At 42.2% G+C, this 20,807-nt stretch overlaps 1 protein-coding gene across 2 annotated transcripts in view; it reads left to right on the top strand.

Annotated features, from left to right (window-relative positions):
- Positions 1–20,807, top strand: part of LOC122813344 (putative ferric-chelate reductase 1) — a 754,507-nt gene that overhangs the window by 239,933 nt on the left and 493,767 nt on the right. For both annotated transcript variants that reach the window (XM_044085608.1, XM_044085607.1), the window contains exon 4: positions 12,766–12,857. In XM_044085608.1, the coding sequence (XP_043941543.1) occupies positions 12,766–12,857 (92 nt within the window). The remainder of the gene's footprint in view (positions 1–12,765; positions 12,858–20,807) is intronic.

Raw genomic sequence — 20,807 nt, 5'->3', positions numbered from 1 at the left:
TGGCATTTTCTTCTGGTAAATTTAATTTATCAGCCATTTCTGCATCTCTGCCTCTGAATCCACATTAGTTTCTAGTTTTGAAATCAAATAGTCCAGAAAAGCTGTCTTTCATACTGGGCCTCCAAGAAAGCCTATTCCTCTGTCTTGAACCCTTAATTTTGTTCTTGAAAAAACTGACTCTGTCCCCTTTTTTGAGCCTGCTTTTTCTTCTTCCCTGCAGCATTATACTTGTAAGAGCCACCAACAGCACAGATTTCCCATCTACCAAGAGGGTCTCTGAACTTCAGGCACTCATGGTAGTTCTCCTATATGTGAATAATTTTCCATTCCTGACATTGAAATGCAACATTAGGCGGTGCTGCACACCCGAGTGTGCCGTCCTTTGGATGAAATGTTAAAAACTGATGCCCTATCTACCTAAGATGGTAGTAGCTTAGGTGGATACAAAAAATCCCATGGCACTTATCAAACTGAGCAGGCAGTTTAATTATATTGCAGCAAATTTTGACAACTGCATGACATCACTCTATTTCAATGCCATACAGTACTGTTTTCCAAAAGAGGGGATTTCTTGACCAAGAATGTTGCACATCCCATATCACATTTGGCACTCCAAATTGTCTTAAAGATGTACCTCCAAGTAAGTGTTTTAGGTAAAATGACTGTCATAAAGTAAATCACTAGTTAAATCATTAACAGAAAAATACAACCCGTGTTTATATTTTGAAGCAGTATTCCAAAATTGCTTAACTTCATTATATTCAGTTAAGAATATAGCCCATTATTTCTAATAGTCCGTAAAATAGTATATTTCTTAATATACTTTTATATAATAATGATGTTTTAACAGGTAGTTTTTATATCCTAAAAGCTAAAAAAATCCTGCATAAACTTATATTTGTCACATTGACCCAGTCTGCGACCCTCTGAAAACCTAGTTATTGATTCACAACCAGGTTCGTAAAAGGTCTTCACTACCACACCAGCCCAGTCAGAGGATTCTGAAATAACAATTTGTGTAGATTCTTTCTACTGTTTAGCTTTTCTAAGAAAACTTCTAATTTCAACTTCAATAGACAAAGATTTGATTGTTTAGTTTCAATCTTTTTAATAACTGCCCTTAAGTAGAAAAGTAAAGCTTAAAATGTATTATCTGTAGCCTTCAATAATGTCTGCAAAAATATAACCGAATAAATTAGAACTGAATGTACTACATACGGTCCTGATTAGACCTATATAAGATTCCTATTTTAATGGGGGTTTCCCTATATACCAGAAAAGAAAATATTTAGAAGTTCAGTTTGCAATTTTTCTGAAGGAATCCAAATCAGAGCTTTGCCATTTTGTAATGAATATGTAAATGTTCCAGTAACTGTACTTTTGCATAACTCATAGAAAGTATTTTCCACTTGTGAACTTGTTGTGCATAAACAATGTCCGTATATCCAAATTATATTCTTAAAATAGAAAAAGCTATCTTTCGAGAAAAAATCTCCCCTCTCTTTCTTTGAAATCCGCATCCAGTACTATTTTAATTCTTATGTAATTGTAATAACAACAATGCTCAATTCATTACAGCTAATAAAAATTGAAAGCACTCAATTGTAATAGAATACAATCTGAATGTGTCATTAATGGTGAAAAATTCAGTGTATTGTAGACATCTGTATACTAATTTGATGAACAAATGTAATCGAGTATCTGCCAAATAATGGTGCACTTAATGGACACCCTTGTTATCTTCCTCTTTATATGTATTAATCTATGCAATTAATATGTGATTTTCCATAAGAATTTATAAACTTCTTTAATCCAACTCACCAGCTTTTTTCTAATACATAAAGCTGATAAGATATATATTAATAGTATTGGAAAAGCTAAATCATAGGCCTTTTCCTATGTCAATCTACACAGTAACTAACATTCTTTATTACAAGATATTCTTCTCATATACTTTTTTTTACAGTCTACAGTAGTCTTGACACACTCGGGTTACTGATTAGTCCCTGTATTTCTGCTGATTAGTGGGGTGTCAGTTAAGTGTTTCATTCTTTGTGAAACATATATGCCAATAATTTATAAGCCCAATTAAGCTGTTTAGCAGGTTTTCAGTTATCAAGTTTCTTTAGGTCTTTCACTTTCCATAACAAATTAGTAAAGACACATAGCAAGACTGTTTCACAGCAACTGACACTCCCTGAAATTCATTTAAGACTTTGCTATGTGTCTTTACTAATTTGATATAGAAAGCGAAAGACCTATCCCATTTTTTTCAGGGAAGACTTAGACTAAACTTTCCCAAGAGACAGTTGTAATTCCATGGAGCAAAAGGGTTTTTGCAGTATGTTGTACTCAGAATTAAGGAAACTGGTATTACCCCTAAGGAATCATAGTCTATATTTTTCTATATTTCTTCATACAGTACAGCTGTACTTGCATAGGTTGTGACATATCTGTAAGTACAACCCCCTCTTCAATCATAACGTTTGATGTTAAGTTGTCTATCTCGCCTTCATTCTTGCTGGTTGGGTTCGGAGCCAATCTTCGGCTCCTACTCGGCCATCTTCTAAAGCTCGAGAGCTATATACTGGCTCAAGGTCTCCCCATATCCCATGATAACTGGCGCTAGAAACCCAGATCTCGTTTGCCGCTTCAGCTGCGAGGTTGCTCTACTGGCTCAGGTCATATAAAACCTTTATATTGTGTCTTTTTCTGTCTTAAACTAGTTAAATTAGCATAGAAGTTATCTTTAGAATAGATTTTTGATAATCTTAGAGTGTTCGTGTCTGTATCCTTGTTTTTTTCCTCCGAAACCTTTAGTCATTTAGAGAGTTCCCCTCCCCCTTCTCTTCTCTCTTAAGGTTTTCCGTTTACGTTAGAGGATTACCTTATATCTAAAAGGTGCCTGTTTAAGTTAGAGGATAACCTTTTCTTCTTCCCTTCTCTTTAAAAAAAAAAAAAAGTTAGTTTTGTTATAGTTTTTGTAGTGTAGTGCTTCTGGTAACTGTCAGTTTTTTACTGTAGTTTTGTTACCTTAACCTTCTTGTGTGTGTGTTTTTCCTTGGATTTTTCTTTTGTCAGGATGTCCAAGGATCCTAAGCCATCCGGATTCAAGAAGTGTGACTCATGCTGTCAGAAGATGTCTCTGACAGATGGTCACACTTCTTGTGTTTACTGTCTGGGTGCCGTGCACCTGCAGGACTCTTGTTCGATTTGCCATGCGTTCAGTCCAAGAGTCCTGCAGGAGCACAAAAACAAGTTGATCTTAAGGGGTCTACTTAAACCCCAAGATTCACTGGCGAAGGCTCAGCCCGTGAAATCTTCCAGGCCACCTAAGCCTTCGGCTCCCAGCTAGGAGCCGTCGTTGGGTGAAGCCATAACTTCCATCTTGGCTCCGGCTGAAACCGATGTTCCTCCCTCCCAGTCGGCTCCGACAATTTATTTGGAGCCGTCTGAGAGTCGAAAAAGGTCAAGATCCCCTTTCCTTGGAGTTTATACGTTCGGCTCCAAAATCGCCTCTGCTCCAGTCAGAGCATAGTCACCACTCATCACACTCTTCTCGGTCCTCAAGACTTTCGGACCATGACTTGGAAAGAGTGGTCAGTAGGCTGCTAAAATCGCAGGCCCCAGCCAAAATGTTGTCCAGCCCCCAGGCGTCGGCTCCATCCACAGCTATAGAAATTCCTCCTCCGACTCATCCTTTGAGCTCGGAGCCGGAGTTTGTTGGGGTTCGAGTCGTGGAACAGTCTGCTCCGATACCTTCTCCTTCGGGTCCGTCGTCAGCTCCAATCCCTTTCATGGTACCGACCTTGGAGGGATCTGGGCGCCGTGACTCCCTGGTCGGCTCCGAGGGGGCGAGTGGCATCGGACCATTGTCCGACCCCGCTCTCCCTCTCGGTGCTTCGGCGCAGGTGAGCTTGGCTCCCACATCTGCCTTGGAGCCTTCTCCCTCGGTGCGGGGAGGGCTTCTGGTTTCTTCGGAGCCTGAGCCATCTCTGCTTCCAGGCAGGGACGCCTTCAAGGTGATGAGGAGTGTACTGGCCCCAGTGTTAGTCCCACGATCGACCCCATCGGCTCCTCTCCCTAGGGTGCCTGCGTCAGCCTCTGCCCCTCTTCCAGACCCCAAGCATGGGGATCCAGCACTCGAGAACACCCCTTTGGGTGTATCCTCCTCTTTCGTGGCCTCCCCTGATCTTTCAGAGGAGCCACCTCGCAAGAGGAAATGCAAGAGGAAGCATGTTGACTCCCCCGAGTCTGTCACATCGGGTACCGACTTAGAAGAGTCGGAAGGGTCCTCAAGATCCCCCTCTGAAGATGTCTCCTTCTCAGACATCGTTGAGATGCTTAGGCAGAGGGGAAACTGGACTGCCCTAAGCCCTTCCAAGAATGAGTCTGTATTCCTGGTCGCGTTTGGATCCCGACCTTCCACCTCCTGGGTGTCTCCGCCTTTCGACCCACTGATGTCTGTGGTGGCTCTGAAGGCATGGACGGCTCCAGACACAATGGAACCAACCCATAGAAGACCTGCCAAGTTCATTACTGCACCGCAGGACAAACAGTTCTTGACCAAGGGTGTCCCCGTTGATGCCATGGTGGTAGCAGCGACCACAAAGAAGGAGTTAGCTGAAACTTCTTCATCTGTCCATCCCCCTAACAAGGAGTCCAGGATGATGGATAGATATGGGAAGCGGATGTTCTCTTCAGCGACCTTTTCCATGTGGTCCCTGAATTACCTGTGCCACTTTACCCGTCTTCAGAGGGATCTCCTGAAAGAGCTTGGAGATACCCTCCAAGATCCATCAGCTGAGGGGACCCAGGCTAAGGCAGCCTCCCAGCTGGTGACTCTTCAGTGGTAAACTCCTCCATGAGGCTCATTTCACATGCAGCCGATGGTGGGAGTAGAGCCGCTGGCCCAGGCGTGGCCATAAGGAGGCACGCTTGGATGCGGCTATGTAACTTTGCGGAACCTTTCAGAGTGTCTTTCACCAACACCCCTTTTGATGGTTCCTCTCTTTGAATCACAGGTGAAAGATACCCTTACCAGGTGTGAGCAGGAAGGCAAGACTCTCTCTGCCGTAGGAGTCCATTTTTCCACTCCTTCCAGACCATATCCTAAGGGTCAGAAGAGTGGAAAGATGTGGTTCCGAAAATCCCAAGGAGCTTTGCCGGACACACGTGGTGAGTTTCCCTCCAGGGGCAGAGGAAGGAACAATAACAGATGCTGCCCTCGTGGCAGAGGGGGTCCGCAAAACCAGGGCAGCAGAGAATCTTTCTCTGACAAGCCCTTCCAGCATCCCTGAAGGGTTGCCCGGCTGCTCACCTCTGGAGGAAGTCGGGGGAAGATTATCGCTGTACCCAAGAGCCTGGCAAGAAATAACACAAGACAAATGGGTACAGTCCGTTATATCCGGAGGCTACAGAATTCCCTTCATTCACACTCCTTTATTGTCAAACAAGTCCCTTCCAGATGTTCCACCCAATCTAAGGGATCAAGCAGTTCAGGAAGTTTCAAAACTGCTAAGAAAAAGGGCCATCCATCAAGCCCCAGCAGACCAGCAAGGATCCGGAATTTACTCAAGGTTCTTTTTGGTACCAAAAAAGACAGGGGACTGGAGACCCATTTTGGATCTCAGCAGACTAAACAGATCTGTACAAAGAACAAAGTTTCGGATGGTCACGCCTCAGTCCATTTTGCCCTTCCTGGGTCAGGACAATTGGATGTGCTCCATAGATCTTCAGGATGTGTACTACCATATCAAAATGGACAGGCGCTCCAGAAGATTCCTGCGTTTCCGGCTGGGAGCCAGCCATTATCAGTTCAGAGCTATGCCCTTTGGTCTCACCACAGCCCCCAGGGTGTTCACCAAATGTATGGCAGTACTTACCGCTCACCTGAGAAGGCAAGGATTCCAGGTGTTTCCGTATCTAGATGATTGGCTCCTCACTGCTACCACCAGGCATCACCTTCTGCAAGCCAGAGACTATACTATCCAGACGTGCTCCAGACTAGGTATCACTATAAATTTCAAAAAATCTGCTTTGTCGCCTTGTCAGTCTATCATCTTTATAGGCGCAAACTTAAATACAAGGGACAGCTCAGACAGCCTTCCACCAGACAGGGTGTCAGCCATTCAGCAGCATGTCCAAGTCTTGTTACAATGCAAAAGAATTCAAGCCAGGTTTGTCCTTCAAACCCTGGGTCTCATGGCAGCAGCAGTCATACTCATCCCACTGGCACGTTTTCACATGAGGTTCCTCCAATGGCTTCTTTTTACCCAATGGTCCTTCCAGCAGCTTCCCATGTCTCACATGATTATCATCACAGAAACATGCAAAAAGCATCTTGCATGGTGGATGGTCTCCTCATCAGTTCCCCTGGGCAGACCATTTGTACTTCCTCCTCCAGTTGCTACAGTGACCACGGATGCCTCCCTGATTGGGTGGGGGGGCATTATCAGGGCAGAACAGTCCAGGGTACCTGGCAACCTCAAAAGTACCATCTGCACATAAACGTCTTGGAGATGAGGGCTGTGCTTTTAGCATTGCAAGCTCTTCAGGACTCTCTTCCTACCGGGACAATTAAAATTCAAACGGACAATATGTCAGTCGTATGGTACATCAACAAGCAGGGCGGAACAAGGTCCTACCCCCTATGTTGAGAAGCACTCAGACTCTGGCAATGGGCGATCTCTTCCCAACAGTTTCTGACCCCAACGCACATCCCTGGGAAATCCAACGTCATAGCAGACAGGCTGAGCAGAGCTATTCTCATGCCTCATGAGTGGTCTCTGAATCAAGCAGTAGTGGACCAAATCTTCCGCAAATGGGGACAACCTTGCTGCGACCTCTTTGCTACCCCCTTCAACAGCAAATGCAGCAACTTCTTCTCTCTCCTATCACATCCAGAGCATTCCCCTTGAGACGCTCTAGGTCACGATTGGCCTCAGGGACTCCTGTACATTTTCCCTCCCTTTCCCCTAATTCCCAAGCTGATTCAGAAAGCTACCATATTGGGTTGCAGAATGATCCTCATTGCTCCGTACTGGCCTCGACAAATATGGTTTCCGTTCCTTCATCATCACCTTGTCGAGCAGCTTTGGACTCTGGACCCAGTTCCAGACCTCCTGATCTATCAATCGGGTGGGCTGCATCATTCCCTACAATCTCTCAACCTAACAGCTTGATTGCTCCACTTCCAACCCTAGCCAGGCTTCCTGATATATCCCAATCGGTGCATGAAATCATTTTATCATCGCGCAGGTCTACCACTAGAAAAACTTACGCTAGTAAGTGGAAACAGTTTTCTTCCTGGGCAGAGGCCAAGAATATAGACCCCTTTTCAGCCCCTGTTCACCATATCCTGGAATTTCTTGTGGAGCTCTTTCATTCTGGGTCCGCTTCTGCTACAATTAGAGTGCATTTAGCCACAATTTCAAATTTTCACATTGACCTTTCAGAAAGTAGCATAATGTCTCATAAGCTTTGTAAGGACTTCCTCAAAGGAGCCACTCTGCTCAGGCCCCCGATTAGGGATCCTCCACCTCCGTGGGATCTGAATTTGATTTTATCCTCTCTAATTTTGCCACCCTTGAAACCTGCAACTTCCTGTCCTTTGAAGTTATTATCTTGGAAAACACTTTTTCTGGTAGCAATTACTTCAGCGAGAAGAGTTTCCGAACTGCAGGCTCTTTGTATACGTCCCCCATACCTAGCGTTCCACAAAGACAGGGTTGCTCTTAGGACTAACCCTTCCTTCCTTCCTAAGGTTTCCTCCGAGAATAATTTGAACTAGTCCATTGACCTTCCTGTATTTTTTCCTAACCATTCCAACAGGGCAGAATATAAATTACATCAATTAGATGTTCACAAGCAACTGCATTTTTATTTGCATAGGACCAAGTCACTTTAGAAAATCGGATCAGCTTTTCCTCTCTTATGCAGAGGGAAAACAAGGCCTACCAGTATCAAAAGTAACTTTATCTAGGTGGCTGACTTCTATCATAACCCTTATCAGCTGAGGAAGAAAGAATTGCCTGTTAAACCTAAGGGCCACTCCACCAGAGCATTAGCCACTTCTGTTGCGTTTCAAGCCAGGTTGCCCATGGAATCTATCTGTGCAGCGGCCACTTGGGCAAATCCTCATACTTTCATCTCCCATTATATGCTGGACGTGGTTTCCAGGAGCAGAGCTGATTTTGGTTCCAATGTTCTGAAGAGTCTGTTCCACTGAGCCACCCAGGGTATTAGGTTCTAGGGACGCTGTCCCAACCAGCAAGAATGAAGGTGAGATAGACAACTTAACATAAAGAAGTTATGTACCTACCATAACGTTCCATGTTAGTTGTCTCCTCTCGCCTTCTTTCATGCGTCCCACCCTCCATCCCCCTATCCTACTTGACCGAGAAGAGTTTCTCTATGGATCCACACTGGCTGAGTCTTCTCTGACTATCCCACTCTACCTAGTAGTCTCTATAGTTGGGCTTGGTATGATAGGATAGGATGCTTTCATTACTTTGTCTGATGTTAGTCTCACCAAATGAGATCTGGGTTTCTAGAGCCAGGCATCATGGGATATGGGGAGACCTCAAGCCAGTATGTAGCTCTCGAGCTTTAGAAGATGGCCGAGTCGGAGCCGAAGATCGGCTTTGAACCCAACCAGCAAGAAAGAAGGCGAGGAGACAACTAACATGGAACGTTATGGTAGGTACATAACTTCTTTGTATAACATTATTGTTTTATCTGTTTGGTATTATTTCTGTCCTGATCCTACCTTTTTATATTTTAAATTATGTTCCTTAAGGAAAAACATCCTTCTATCCAAGATTTATAAGAAACTTTAAATCTGAATGATCTTTCCAAGCTCTACCCATGTAAGGTTTCATTTGATTCTGTATAAACATACTTTTGTATAACTTTTATAAGCAAGAAGTGTGAAGAGGTAACATTTTTTGCTTTTCTATCTCCAGACTTCTCAGTAAAGTTACATGATCTGAAAAGCATGTCCCTACAAATCTGTCTCATTCATATAAATTGCTACTTGAGAAAATATTGTCTATTTGTGTACAGTTATACGGTTTATAAGTGTAGGCATGTGGGCTTCTAGAACTTAAAGAATGCATCTTAAGTAAATTCTTTACACTTTATTACATCAATATCCACAAAATATATTTTTTTCTTTTTTCTGTCCATAAAGTGAATTAAAGCCTTTGACCCAAATAAGCATCTCCTAAAATTCAACAACAGTTCCAAGCTATCCCACAACTGCTTTCCTTCAGTTGGATTACTATGTGCATAAACATTTATAATTCTCCATCTGTGTCCTTGATAATTAACATCCAATATTAGTACCCTGCCTGGATCTATTGTATTAATGTGCAATAGCTCAATTTCTCTGTTCAAAATGAAAGTCACTATGCTAGAACAGATATCTGTATCAAAGGACCAATATCCTATGCTATGTAAATATGCATCTAAACAAATTTGTTAAAAAACTTCAAACTGAGCTACACCACATCTTCTAATAGGGTTAAACCAACTGTTCACATTTTATGCTAAAATGTTCTTTATCTGAGGCCTATCCTTCCTTTTCATTTTTTGGTTTCCCTGTTTTTGAAAATATTGTTTAGTTGGGAGACCGTTGCTCTTCATCACTTTCACTAACAGTACTTTCATCCTCCAAATGCACATCTGCATTTAGTTTTGACACAGATTTCTCAACATGACCCCCTCCACCTTAGGTTGAGTAGTTTCATCCTGAGGAAAATCATCTTTTGAAGGGTCTGAATCTGAAGTTTCACTTGTGTTTACATTTTCTAGGGCAGTCTGTTCAAAAATGTTCGATGCTACCACATCTTGCATATTTGTTCTACTATTAACACTATTATAGCCCGGTTGCCCATACTTTATGCAGAATAAGATGGGACAGTTAAGTTTCCCAACAAAAAGTAATATTTTATTTTATTGTATTGTATATCGAACATATCCACTGTTTCTCACAAAACTTGATTGATGACACATTTTAAGCGTCTCTAATTATAAAGAAGTCCACAATAACTTCCCAACCCCCAGTTAAAAGCATCACAGTGCTGATTTAATTCCTTTCTCTCATCATCTTCCAACAAAAAAAAGAGCCTCTGGGTGAGATTTATTTTTTTTCTTTTCCTATTTAGATGGAAATCATAAAGCTGGAGCTGTGATCAAGGAGTAGTGCTTGATCACTTTTCAGACTCAGTTAATATGTGCTGGAAAACAGACTTTGTTTCTAAATTTAAGTTATAAATAAGTTCTGCAGTAAAATATACCAGAGTTCTCACCTGTGGTATATCAACTCCAAACAAAGCAATAAGATCTCTCCAAAAAACAATATCAATTAACAGGGGGGGTGCTCTGCAACAACTGAAAATTAAGTAAAAATTTGCACTGTTCTAAAGTGTCAGTAACTTGCTCAGTTTCCATATCAGTGTGACTACTCTGCACAGCTTCAGCAAAAGATCTACTTCGTCTTTTTATTTTATCACTTCCTTTAATTGAAAAGAGCCAAAAACTGACTGCTGATATATCTGCAGGTTCATTTTGTGCTGTTCCCAATATTTTCAGGCACATAATTAGAAGAGGTGTCACAGAAGAATTTTGAAAAGATTCTGAGCTTCATTTTTTTCAGCAGTCTTTGACCATAATTTTTCACTATTATCAAAATCTAAAGGTTGACCATCCATTATCATTAGTTGCTGAGTATTTAATCCTCCTGGTTTACAATGTTGTTACCATAAAACCAGCCCCCTGTTCCACACTTATTACTACTTCATCTCCACCATCTGTTGCTGTATTCGCCATAACTCTTCAGTGCCACCTTCAGAATAGGCGAATTTCCCCAGTGCCTTGGCTAAATTTTCCCTGTTCTGTACAAATACCACTTCAGGTCTCCCCTGAAAACAAGCTGCCAGCCTTATGGAACTAACCAGTCACAAAGGATAAACAAACAAATACATAAATAAATAAATGTTAGATACCTTTATTTATTTTATTAGTATCAGCTTCACTATATTCTCTGAGATGCAAGGTTATCATACAGTGATCAGTCCATGACAGTGCTTCAGAAGTGTCAAAGAAAATTTCTCTGCTTCTGATTTGGTAATTGCAACATCTAGGATGCTGTGTGCCCTTATAGCACTACTGACATGCATTCTGTCACAAAGCTCTGTTATGCTATGGCTCACTTGTGAACTTGGCTTACAGTTTTGAATTTGTAATTGTGCATTTATGTTTCTTATTATGAATTACATATAACACCCAATATGAATGTTATAACAAAAAAAAAAAAAAAACAGGCTCACTGACTTGTCTACATATTACACAGTTTGTGTCCTTGTTGTCCCCCCCCCTAAAAACATATCATATGCTACTTCCTGACATAATGTAGTCTTGATTCTTTTCACTTTTAGTCTTTTCTTTACATAAATTTTATCACTTTTCAATATTTTAGTTCCTCAAGATTTATGCCACACTGGTCCTGATTTTGCCAAGGTTCTTTTAAAGCTGTATAGAATTTAAGAGCTGCACATTTGAAGAACAGTCCAAAATTTATAAGATTATGAAAATCAAAATAGATTTTTGTCAGGATAATTATTGGGATTATTTTATAAATGTAAATGACTGTCACCCAAGCGAATTTGAGAAAAAAATAATACTATTTCTCAAACTACGAGGTCACTAAGATGGAAATTTGTTCCTGGAAATTTTTGCATAAAGCATTTATCACACCACATTAAATGGAAATGATAACTGGAAAAAAATAGTTGCTGGAGATGTAATCTAAATGTCATAGCAAACTGGCAACATATGATTTGCAAATGTGATGTGATTAAACCTTTTGGCTTGATATTAATTCTTTTTTAGAAGCTCTTAATGATAATTTCCATTTAAGTAATTAATTGCTCCTGTTTAATGTCCCTATTCCTTCATGTTAAGAAAACTGAGTTTCCTCACCTTTGGTCCCTTCTAACAATTGTGAGAAAAGTGATAACCAGAAACTGGAAAAGTAATACAAACCCAACTATGTGAGAATTCTACAACACTGCAACTGAAACTTGTCAGATGGAGATCTCAGCTGTCAAAGAAAGAGCCACTAGACAAAACTCTTCACTAAATTCATGGATGAAACTTAAGACTATTGAATAAGAGGACAACAAGTTGACTTATTTATTTTTTTTCTCTTTCTTCTTCAACAAATTCTTCTTTTACTGTTTTGATTTACTAGATTAATGGGTAGATACCTTGTAAATAGTTGTTATATTAGTTTATTGTTTAGTTCGTAACTGTTTATATCTGCTTATTACACAAGTTATTTTTTTTCTATTTTTATGTATTTTTATACTATTTATTTTAAAATTCTAACAAAAGCATTTAACAAAAAAATATATAATCTTTAAGTACTGACCAAGGAGAGATTTGTCTTCAAACATTCATATAAAATACCATTGCTGTTGGTGTATTTGATTGTTATTACAACAGCAAATTGTAAAATTTAATTTAAATGGAATGTTTTAGTAAAACCAAATATATTTACCACCAAGAATGATGTTCATTTATCACAAGACCCAACAGCTGAGTTTGTGAGCTGAAGAGTCAGTCTGCTTAGAAGCAAAAATCAAAGTTTGCATTTGCCTTTAAAGAAATAATTAAATATTGACTATGTATCAAGGCAGTGTAGAAATGTAAGTATTATTACGTTTGATTATTTTTCTTTGTTTTTTTTTTCCTTTTAAGGATGGTGCTGCAAGTCATACGTCTAATTTGGCAAAACAGAAGGTCGAAGTGCAGTGGTTAGCACCTCAGAGTTCTGAAGATGTGCAGTTTAAGTAAATCCTGTTTTCCTTTATTGCTTTTTTCTTTTTTAATGTTGAATGAAATGTTTGATGTTATGCTGGCCTATCTTGCTTTTATTCTTGCTGGTTGGGTTCGGAACTCAGAATCTGTTACGGTTCCAACTTGGTCTATGCTAAACCTCGAGAGTTTTCACTGGCCATGAAGCCTTGGGAGATTACCCAGATCTCGTTTGCCACTAAACAGATCGGGTGCTTCCTACTAGGCTCAGGCTAAGTGGAATCCTTTTTTTCTTCATTTCTGCTAGTTTTTCTCCAAATCCTTAGAGTATTTGGTTAATCTGTACTTCTGTCAGTGTTTATTTCTCACATTGTTGGTGTTACTGTTGTGGCTGGCTGTCATACTTTCCCTAGGCCGTTACCTTCCCCCATCCTGGCTTCTTGTTCTTGAGAGACTTATTGTTAGATTTTTTTTTATATTAAGCTAGCCTGTCACCCCTTTTTATAATGTAAAGAGTTTAAGTTAGAGAACTCTGTTTCCGCCCGTTTAAATTAGAGGGCTTTTTCCCCTTTTCTGTCCATTTATCTTAGAGGAATGGTCATTTAACTTAGAGACTTCTCCTCTGGCTAGAGAAGACTGTCATTTGGGTTAGAGACTTCTCCTCTAGTCTCCCTAGTTAGTCTCCCTTTTCCTTCTGTTCTGTTCTATTAAAAAAAAGGAGGTTTGCTATCTTCCTGTTTTGTTGTTGTAGGCTATTAGGTTAGCCATGTCTAAAGAAGCAAAGCCTTCGGGCTTCAAGAAGTGTGGCCATTGCAGTCAAGAAATGTCCCTGACAGATGGACAGACCAGTTGTGTGTACTGTTTGGGTGCAGTCCATCTGCAGGAGTCCTGCCCTTTCTGCCACGCTTTCAGTGCCAGGGTTTGTTAGAGAGAAAAAATAAATTGATAGTTTGTTGAAGGTTCCTTTTTCTGAAGCTATAGAAGTTCCTCCAAATCGCCTCAACAGTGTCTATCCCCTAGATCTGACAAATCTTCAAAGAGACCTGCTTCCACAGCTCCGGAATCTGAGCCATCAAAGAAGCAGGCTAAGGATACACCACTGGACCCAAAGGCTTTCAGGCCTGAAAAGGCTACCTCTTCTGCTCCGCTGGTTATTTTGGAGCCGACATAGTATTGCATACGGAGCCGGTCCCCAGTCCTGGAACCGATCTCCTCAGCCTGACACTCACCTATTTTACAGTCCATTAAATCTTTGACCCTGTCCTCTTGGTCCTCCAGAAGTCTCTTGGATGATGATGTGGAGCGGGTGGTCAAGAGGTTGTTACAAACTCCCATGCTGGCCAAGATTCTATCGAACCTAGCCCAGAAGGATTCAAGTCCAACAACCGCCACTTCCCCTTCTTCGATTCCTCCTCTGACCCATGTGGTAGCTTCGGAGCTGGAGTGCTTGGATTTAATAGTAGTGGAACTGTCGAGGCCAAGATCTGCTCCAGCTTCTTCAGCCCCAATATCTGCTCCGACCTCCTCGATACTTCCATTCATTGAGAGGTCTAGGGGCCGATGCTTGCCCATTGGGTCCGGGGAGGAGAGCCGGGTTTGACAGTTGTCCGAACCAATTCTCGCTCTTGGGGCTTCGGCGCAGGTGAGTTTGGTGCCTATATTGGTGTTGGAGTCCACTGCCTTGGATCAGGGGGAGTCTCCGGGTTCTTTGGAGCTGGGAGCTCCCTTGGAGTAGGGCCACGGTGCTTTTAGGTCATGAGGAGAGTGCTGTCACCTCAGATGGCTGCACTCTCAGATCCAAACACTCTTTCCCCAAAAGTGCCATAATATGTCTCTGTACCACCTCATCCTCCCAAGCATGGAGCCCCGAAGTCCCAGGAAGCCCCACTGGGCACATGCTTCTCTTCTGAAACTTCCCCAGAGTACCCCTCTGAGGAGGTCCCTCAGAAGAGAACATGTAAGAGAAAACATCTAGACTCCCCTGAGGAGTCTATCACTTCAGACATGGACATCGATGATTCGGAAGGGTCCCACAGTCATCCTCTGAGGATGTATCCTTTTCAAATATCCTAGAGATTCTTAAGCAGAGAGGTGGCTGGAAGTCCATCAGCCCTTCTGAGGATGAGTCTGTCTACCTTGAGGCTTTTGGGTCTCACCTTTCCACTTCTTGGGTGACTCCACCTTTTGACCAGCTTCTGAATGTAGTCAGTCAGAAGGCGTGGGGCTCTCCAGAGTCTGTTGAACCTGTCCCGAGGAGGCCAAATAAGTTATTACAGCGCTCTCTGACAAGGAATTCCTCACAAAAGGTGTCCCAGTAGATTCTCTGGTGGTAGCAGCAGCCACCAAAAAGGAATATTCTGAGATGTCCTCATCTGCCCATCTGCCAGAATTCCTCACAAAAGGTGTCCCAGTAGATTCTCTGGAGGTAGCAGCAGCCACCAAAAAGGATATTCTGAGACGTCCTCATCTGCCCATCTGCCAAATAAGGAATCTCATACGATGGACAGATACGGAAAGCATATGTTCTCGTCAACAGCCTTTAACCTCAGGTCACTGGACTACTTGGCCCATTTTACCAGACGTCAGAGGGATCTCCTAAAGGAGTTGGGAGATACCCTCCAAGATTCTATATTGTGGAGGTTTCAGACAAGGTGACCTCTCAGCTTTCTATCGTAAATTCGGTGGTAAACTCCTCCATGTGGCTTATCTCTTATGTGGCTGATGGTGCAAGTAGGGCAGTGGGTACAGGGATCTCCCTAAGGAAGAATTCCTGGATGCACTTATGCGAGTTTGCAGAGTCCTTCAAGTCTTCCTTTATCAATGCCCCATTTGATGGCTCGTCCTTGTTTGGGCTGAAAGTGAAAGACTCTGACCAGGTGTGAGCAAGAGGGAAAGACTGTTTCTGCCACGGGAGTCCATTTTTCTCTCTCTAGTCGGCCTTACCCCAAAGGCCAGAAGGGGGTAAAGATGTGGTTCCGTAAGTCCCAAAGAGCCTTTCCAGATGCATGTGGTGATTTTTCCCCCAGGGGCAGAGAGTGAAATGGTAATGGAAGACGCTGACCTCATGGCAGAGGGAGTCTGCAAAATCAGGGTGACAGGGATACATTCTCTGGTAGATCCTTCCATTGCTCCTGAAAAGAGGCCCACCTGTCCAGCTCTGGAGACAATCGGGGGTCACTTGTCACTGTACCCAAATGAATGACGAAGCATAACAAATGACAAATGGGTACAAAAGATCGTATCCAGAGGCTATTACATTCACTTTTCCTCTCCCCCCTTTAGAAAAAAGGTCAGTCCCTGATGTTCCACCCAGTCAGAGGGACTAGACAACCCTAGAAATTCAAAGGTTGCTAGAAAAAAAGTCATCTAAGAAGTCCCCGCAGACCAAATCAGATCCGGAACTTACTCAAGGCTTTTTTAGTTCCAAAAAAGACAGGGGACTGGAGGCCCATTTTGGATCTCCGCAGACTAAACAAATCTGTAAAAAAAATCAAAGTTCTGGATGGTGACACTGTAGTCTGTACTCCCCTTTCTGGGGAAAGACAATTGGATGTGCTCGATAGATCTCCAGGATGTGTACTTCCACATAAAGATGGACAGGTGGTCCCAGAGTCACTTAAGCTTTCGGCTGAGAGCCAGTCATTACCAATTCCGATCTCTGCCCTTTGGTGTCATGACTGCCCCCAGAGTGTTCACCAAATGTATGGCAGCAGTCACGGCTCACTTGAGTCGTCTAGGATTCCGGGTTTTTCCATACTTGGACAACTGGCTCCTGACTGCCACTACCAACCATCTACTTACCAGGGCAAAAGACACTACTATTCACCTTTGTTCTCAGCTAGGCATTATGATAAATTTCGAAAAGTCTGTCTTGTTGCCATCACAACATATCATATTTATAGGAGCAGATTTAAACACAAGAGAAATTGTAGCCAAATTTCCTCCTGACAGGATACAAACCCTGCGCCAATAAGTACAGAGCATCCTCACAAAGAAGAAAGTACTAGCAAAGGTTGTTCTAAAGATGTTGGAGACCATGATGGTTGCAATAATCTTGGTACCACTCGCACAATTACATATGAGAGTTCTCCAGTGGTTGCCTTACACCCAATGGTCCATGCAGGAAGTGCCCATGTCCCACCAGATTATCATAATGGAATCATGCAAGAGAGACCTCCTCTGGTGGCTTCATTCTCCTCAGGTGGTTCTGGGCAGGCAGTTCATCCTCCCTCATCCAGTAGCTACAGTGACCACGGACACTTCCCAGATAGGCTGGGGGGGCATAAGCTGGGGAAGATGGTCCAAGGAGTTTGGCAGGAATATGAGAACTACCTCATATGGCTTGCATGTCAGTGTCATAGAGATGAGAGCAGTGCTGTTAGCATTGCAGGCATTTCACAACTCCCTTCCACTAGGAACGATTGCAATCCAAGCATTTAATATGTCAGTCATTTGGTATATAAACTAACAAGGAGGAACCATATCTTACCCCCTATGTCGAGAGGCTCAAAGAGCATGGTAATGCGTGGTCTCTTCCCAATGCTTTCTAATAGCAATGCATATCCCAGGGAGCTCCACCATGATTGCAGACAAACTCAGCAGGGCTATTCTAATGCCGCACGAGTGGTCCCTGAAACAGGAAACTGCGAAACAGATTTTTCACAAGAGGGGCCAGCTTTGCTGCAACCTTTTTGCCACATCCATGAACAACAAATGCAGCAGCTACTTTGCCCTGATCCCACCCTCTGGGGGAGTCACCAAGGGATGTACTTGTACACGACTGGCCCCCGGGTCTCCTTTATGCCTTCCCTCCATTCCCCTTGAGCTCCAAAGTCCTTCAGAAAGCCAACACATTGGGAAGCAGGTCAATACTCATTGCTCTATACTGGCGTCGACAAATTTGGTTCCCCTTTCTATGGCCCCATCTTTAAGAGAATCTGTGGATTCTGGACCCAGTTCCAGACCTCCTGACTCATCCATCAGGGATCCTGCATCCCTCGCTCAAAACCCTCAAACTGACAGCTTGGCTGCTCCACTTCCACTCCTAGCAAGGCTTCCGGATATCTCCCCTGCTGTGAAACGCATTCTGCTCTCATCCCACAAAATGGCAACTAGAAAGTTTTATGCTAGCAAATGGAAGAGGTTTTCTTGTTAGGCTCACAACAATGGCATTGATCCTTTCATGGCCCCTGTAACTTCTATTTTGGACTTTTTAGCTAAACTCTTCAACAAAGGTGCAGCAGCGGCCACTGTACGAGTTCAATTGGCTGCTATATCAAACTACCATATTGGAGAAATGGGATTCAAGATTGTCCCATAGACTGTGCAAAACCTTTTTGAGGGGCACTTTTTTGCTTAGGCCTCCAGTAAAGGAACCACCAGCCTGTTGGGACCTCAATTTGGTATTGTCTACTCTAATCCTGTCACCATATGAACTGGCTTCATCCTGTCATCTGAAGTTTCTAACATGGAAAACAGTCTTTTTGGTGGCCATCATGTCAGCTAGGTGGGTATCAGAACTCCAGGCATTGTCTATACGTCCCCCTTACTTGGTCTTCCATAGAGACAGAGTTTCCCTGAGAACTAATCCATCATTCTTACCCAGAGTTTGCTCTGAAGCAAATTTAAATCAATCTATTGATCTACCGATTTTCTTCCCAAACTATGGCAAAAAGGCAGAATATAATTTACACCAAATAGATGTACACAGGCAGTTACGCTTCTGCTTGTACAGAACCAAAGGATTTAGGAAATCTGATCAACTGTTCATTTCCTTTTTGGATAAAAAGAAGGGTGCCCCACTATCAAAGGTCACCCTCTCAAAGTGGCTTACTGACACCAGTACCTATTCATATACTTCCCAAAACAGACAACTGCCTGGAAAAAAATAAAAGGTCATTCAATGAGAACCATGGCAACCTCATATGGCTTTCAAGATAGGCCACCTATGGAAGCAATTTGTGCTGCAGCTACATGGGTAAAACCTCATACTGTTATAACTCATTACAAAGTAGATTTGGCCTCCTGGAACAGGGCTTCATTTGGATCCACTTTTCTGAAGAGTTTGTTCCCTTGAGCCACCCAAGAAAGAAGGTGCTAGGGATGCTGTCCCAACCAGCAAGAGTGAAGATGAGATAGGACAACATAACATAAAGAAGTAATGTTCCATGGTTGTTGTCCTTCTCACTTTCATTCTTGCATCCCACCCTCCTTCCCCCAACCTTCGCTCCTGGAGGATAGAGAGGCTTTTGTCAATTTGGAACTTTATGTTCTCTGATTTCCTTCTTACTTCTAGGTCACACATGTTTATATATGTATTATGTGATGTATATCACTGTTACTCTGTACAGTATTTGCAAACAAGATCTGGGTAATCTTCCTAGGCAACATGGGATAGGGTATTGCCTCGATCCAGTGGTAGCTCTTGAGCTTTAGTGTAGGGCGAGTCGGAACTGATTCTTGGTTCCTAACCCAACCAGCAAGAATGAAGGCGAGAAGGGCAACAAACATGGAACATTATGGTGAGTACATAACTTCTTTTTTTGATCACAGTAATAAATATGTACACCTGACTAAACAAGTCAGTTATTAATAGCAGTGTATTTTTCAAGTGCTGTTCATATTAGATGTTTAACATTGAATAAGAGATTGCATAGTATGTTACAGAAGTGATACAGGAGACTAATGACTTGTACCTTTTCATGCTGAAGGAAACCAGGCAATGAATGAGATGCTGTTAAAATGCTAAAAATCTGTCCCTTCTAATCCTCATGTCTTCACTATCACCAGCTTATTTTATTGTAGCAGTCCTTTTAAAAAAATATAAATGCATTTGACTCTGTCTTCATTTGTATCAGTAGATTGTTAAAGAGCACTCTTCATCTACAGCTTAACACAAGCCTTTGATCACAGGCTGCTGACAACCATTGTCAAATAATAGCTGCATTTATTAACCGTAGCATAAGTAAAAACTGTTTTCACTCTTAGGAACAAGACAAGGTCATTACCAGCATCCAGTGGATAATAGAGAAAGCAGTGCTGTAGAAAAAATATTTACTTCTGCTTTATTGACTACTGTAAAAGCTTTGACTGTGTGGACCATAACAAACATGGTAAATGTTGAGAGAAATGCAGATATCTGATCACCTTATTTGTCTCATAGGTTCATAGGTAGGTACTAGGCTATCGGCCCAAGGGCCTACATAAGCCTAGCCAGCAAGGTTCCATAGCTTACGCCACCCAAGAAAGTTATTTTCCTGTGCCACTGTCAAGTAGAGACACAGAAGTGATCCCCGGGTGTATTTCCTATTTCCCATCCATTCATCAAGATTTTTCTTGAAGAGTGCTAATGAAGAACTTTGCTTGACATAGATGGGTAGCTTGTTCCAGAGTATAGGAAGTCAGTGGGACAGGAATCTATCCCTCCAGCATGTCCTGTTTATTGCAGAGCAACAGTTGGGAACAGCATATAGAAGTGACTAGTAAAAAAGGGAAAAGGACTAAGACAAGTCTGTGTATCATCATCCTGTTTTTTCAGATTATATACTAACTATATGCAAAATGTTGAGTTAGGCAAATCAGATAATGGAATCAAATTGGTGGGAGAATATTAACATCATATATAGCTAATAGTGTTGAAGAGATGAAGAGGCCATTGATGGCAAAAGTAGACTGTACAAATCCTGGTCTGTTCCTTAATTTCAACCCAGCTGAGAAGCTGGCATCACTGCTCTGCCCAGACTCTGTCCCTTGGCTGTCACATTCTAGCCTCAGTGGAGAGATCCTTGTGGATGGAGAGGAGCAGGTCCATCATACGGTAAGTCTGGGGATATTTTCTTAGATCCATCTTATGGTAAGTCTGGGGATATTGTCTTAGGTCCACCTTACTGTAAGTCTGGGATATTGCCTTAGGTCCATCTTATAGTAAGTCTGGGGATATTGTCTTAGGTCTAGCTTATGGTAAGTCTGGGGGATATTGTCTTAGA

This window comes from Protopterus annectens, chromosome 10.part0, assembly GCF_019279795.1.
Source record: "Protopterus annectens isolate FY-2018-M chromosome 10.part0, PAN1.0, whole genome shotgun sequence".
NCBI lineage: Eukaryota > Metazoa > Chordata > Ceratodontiformes > Protopteridae > Protopterus > Protopterus annectens.
Note: the sequence above shows the minus strand (reverse complement) of the source record. Positions and strands in the feature narration are given on the sequence as shown.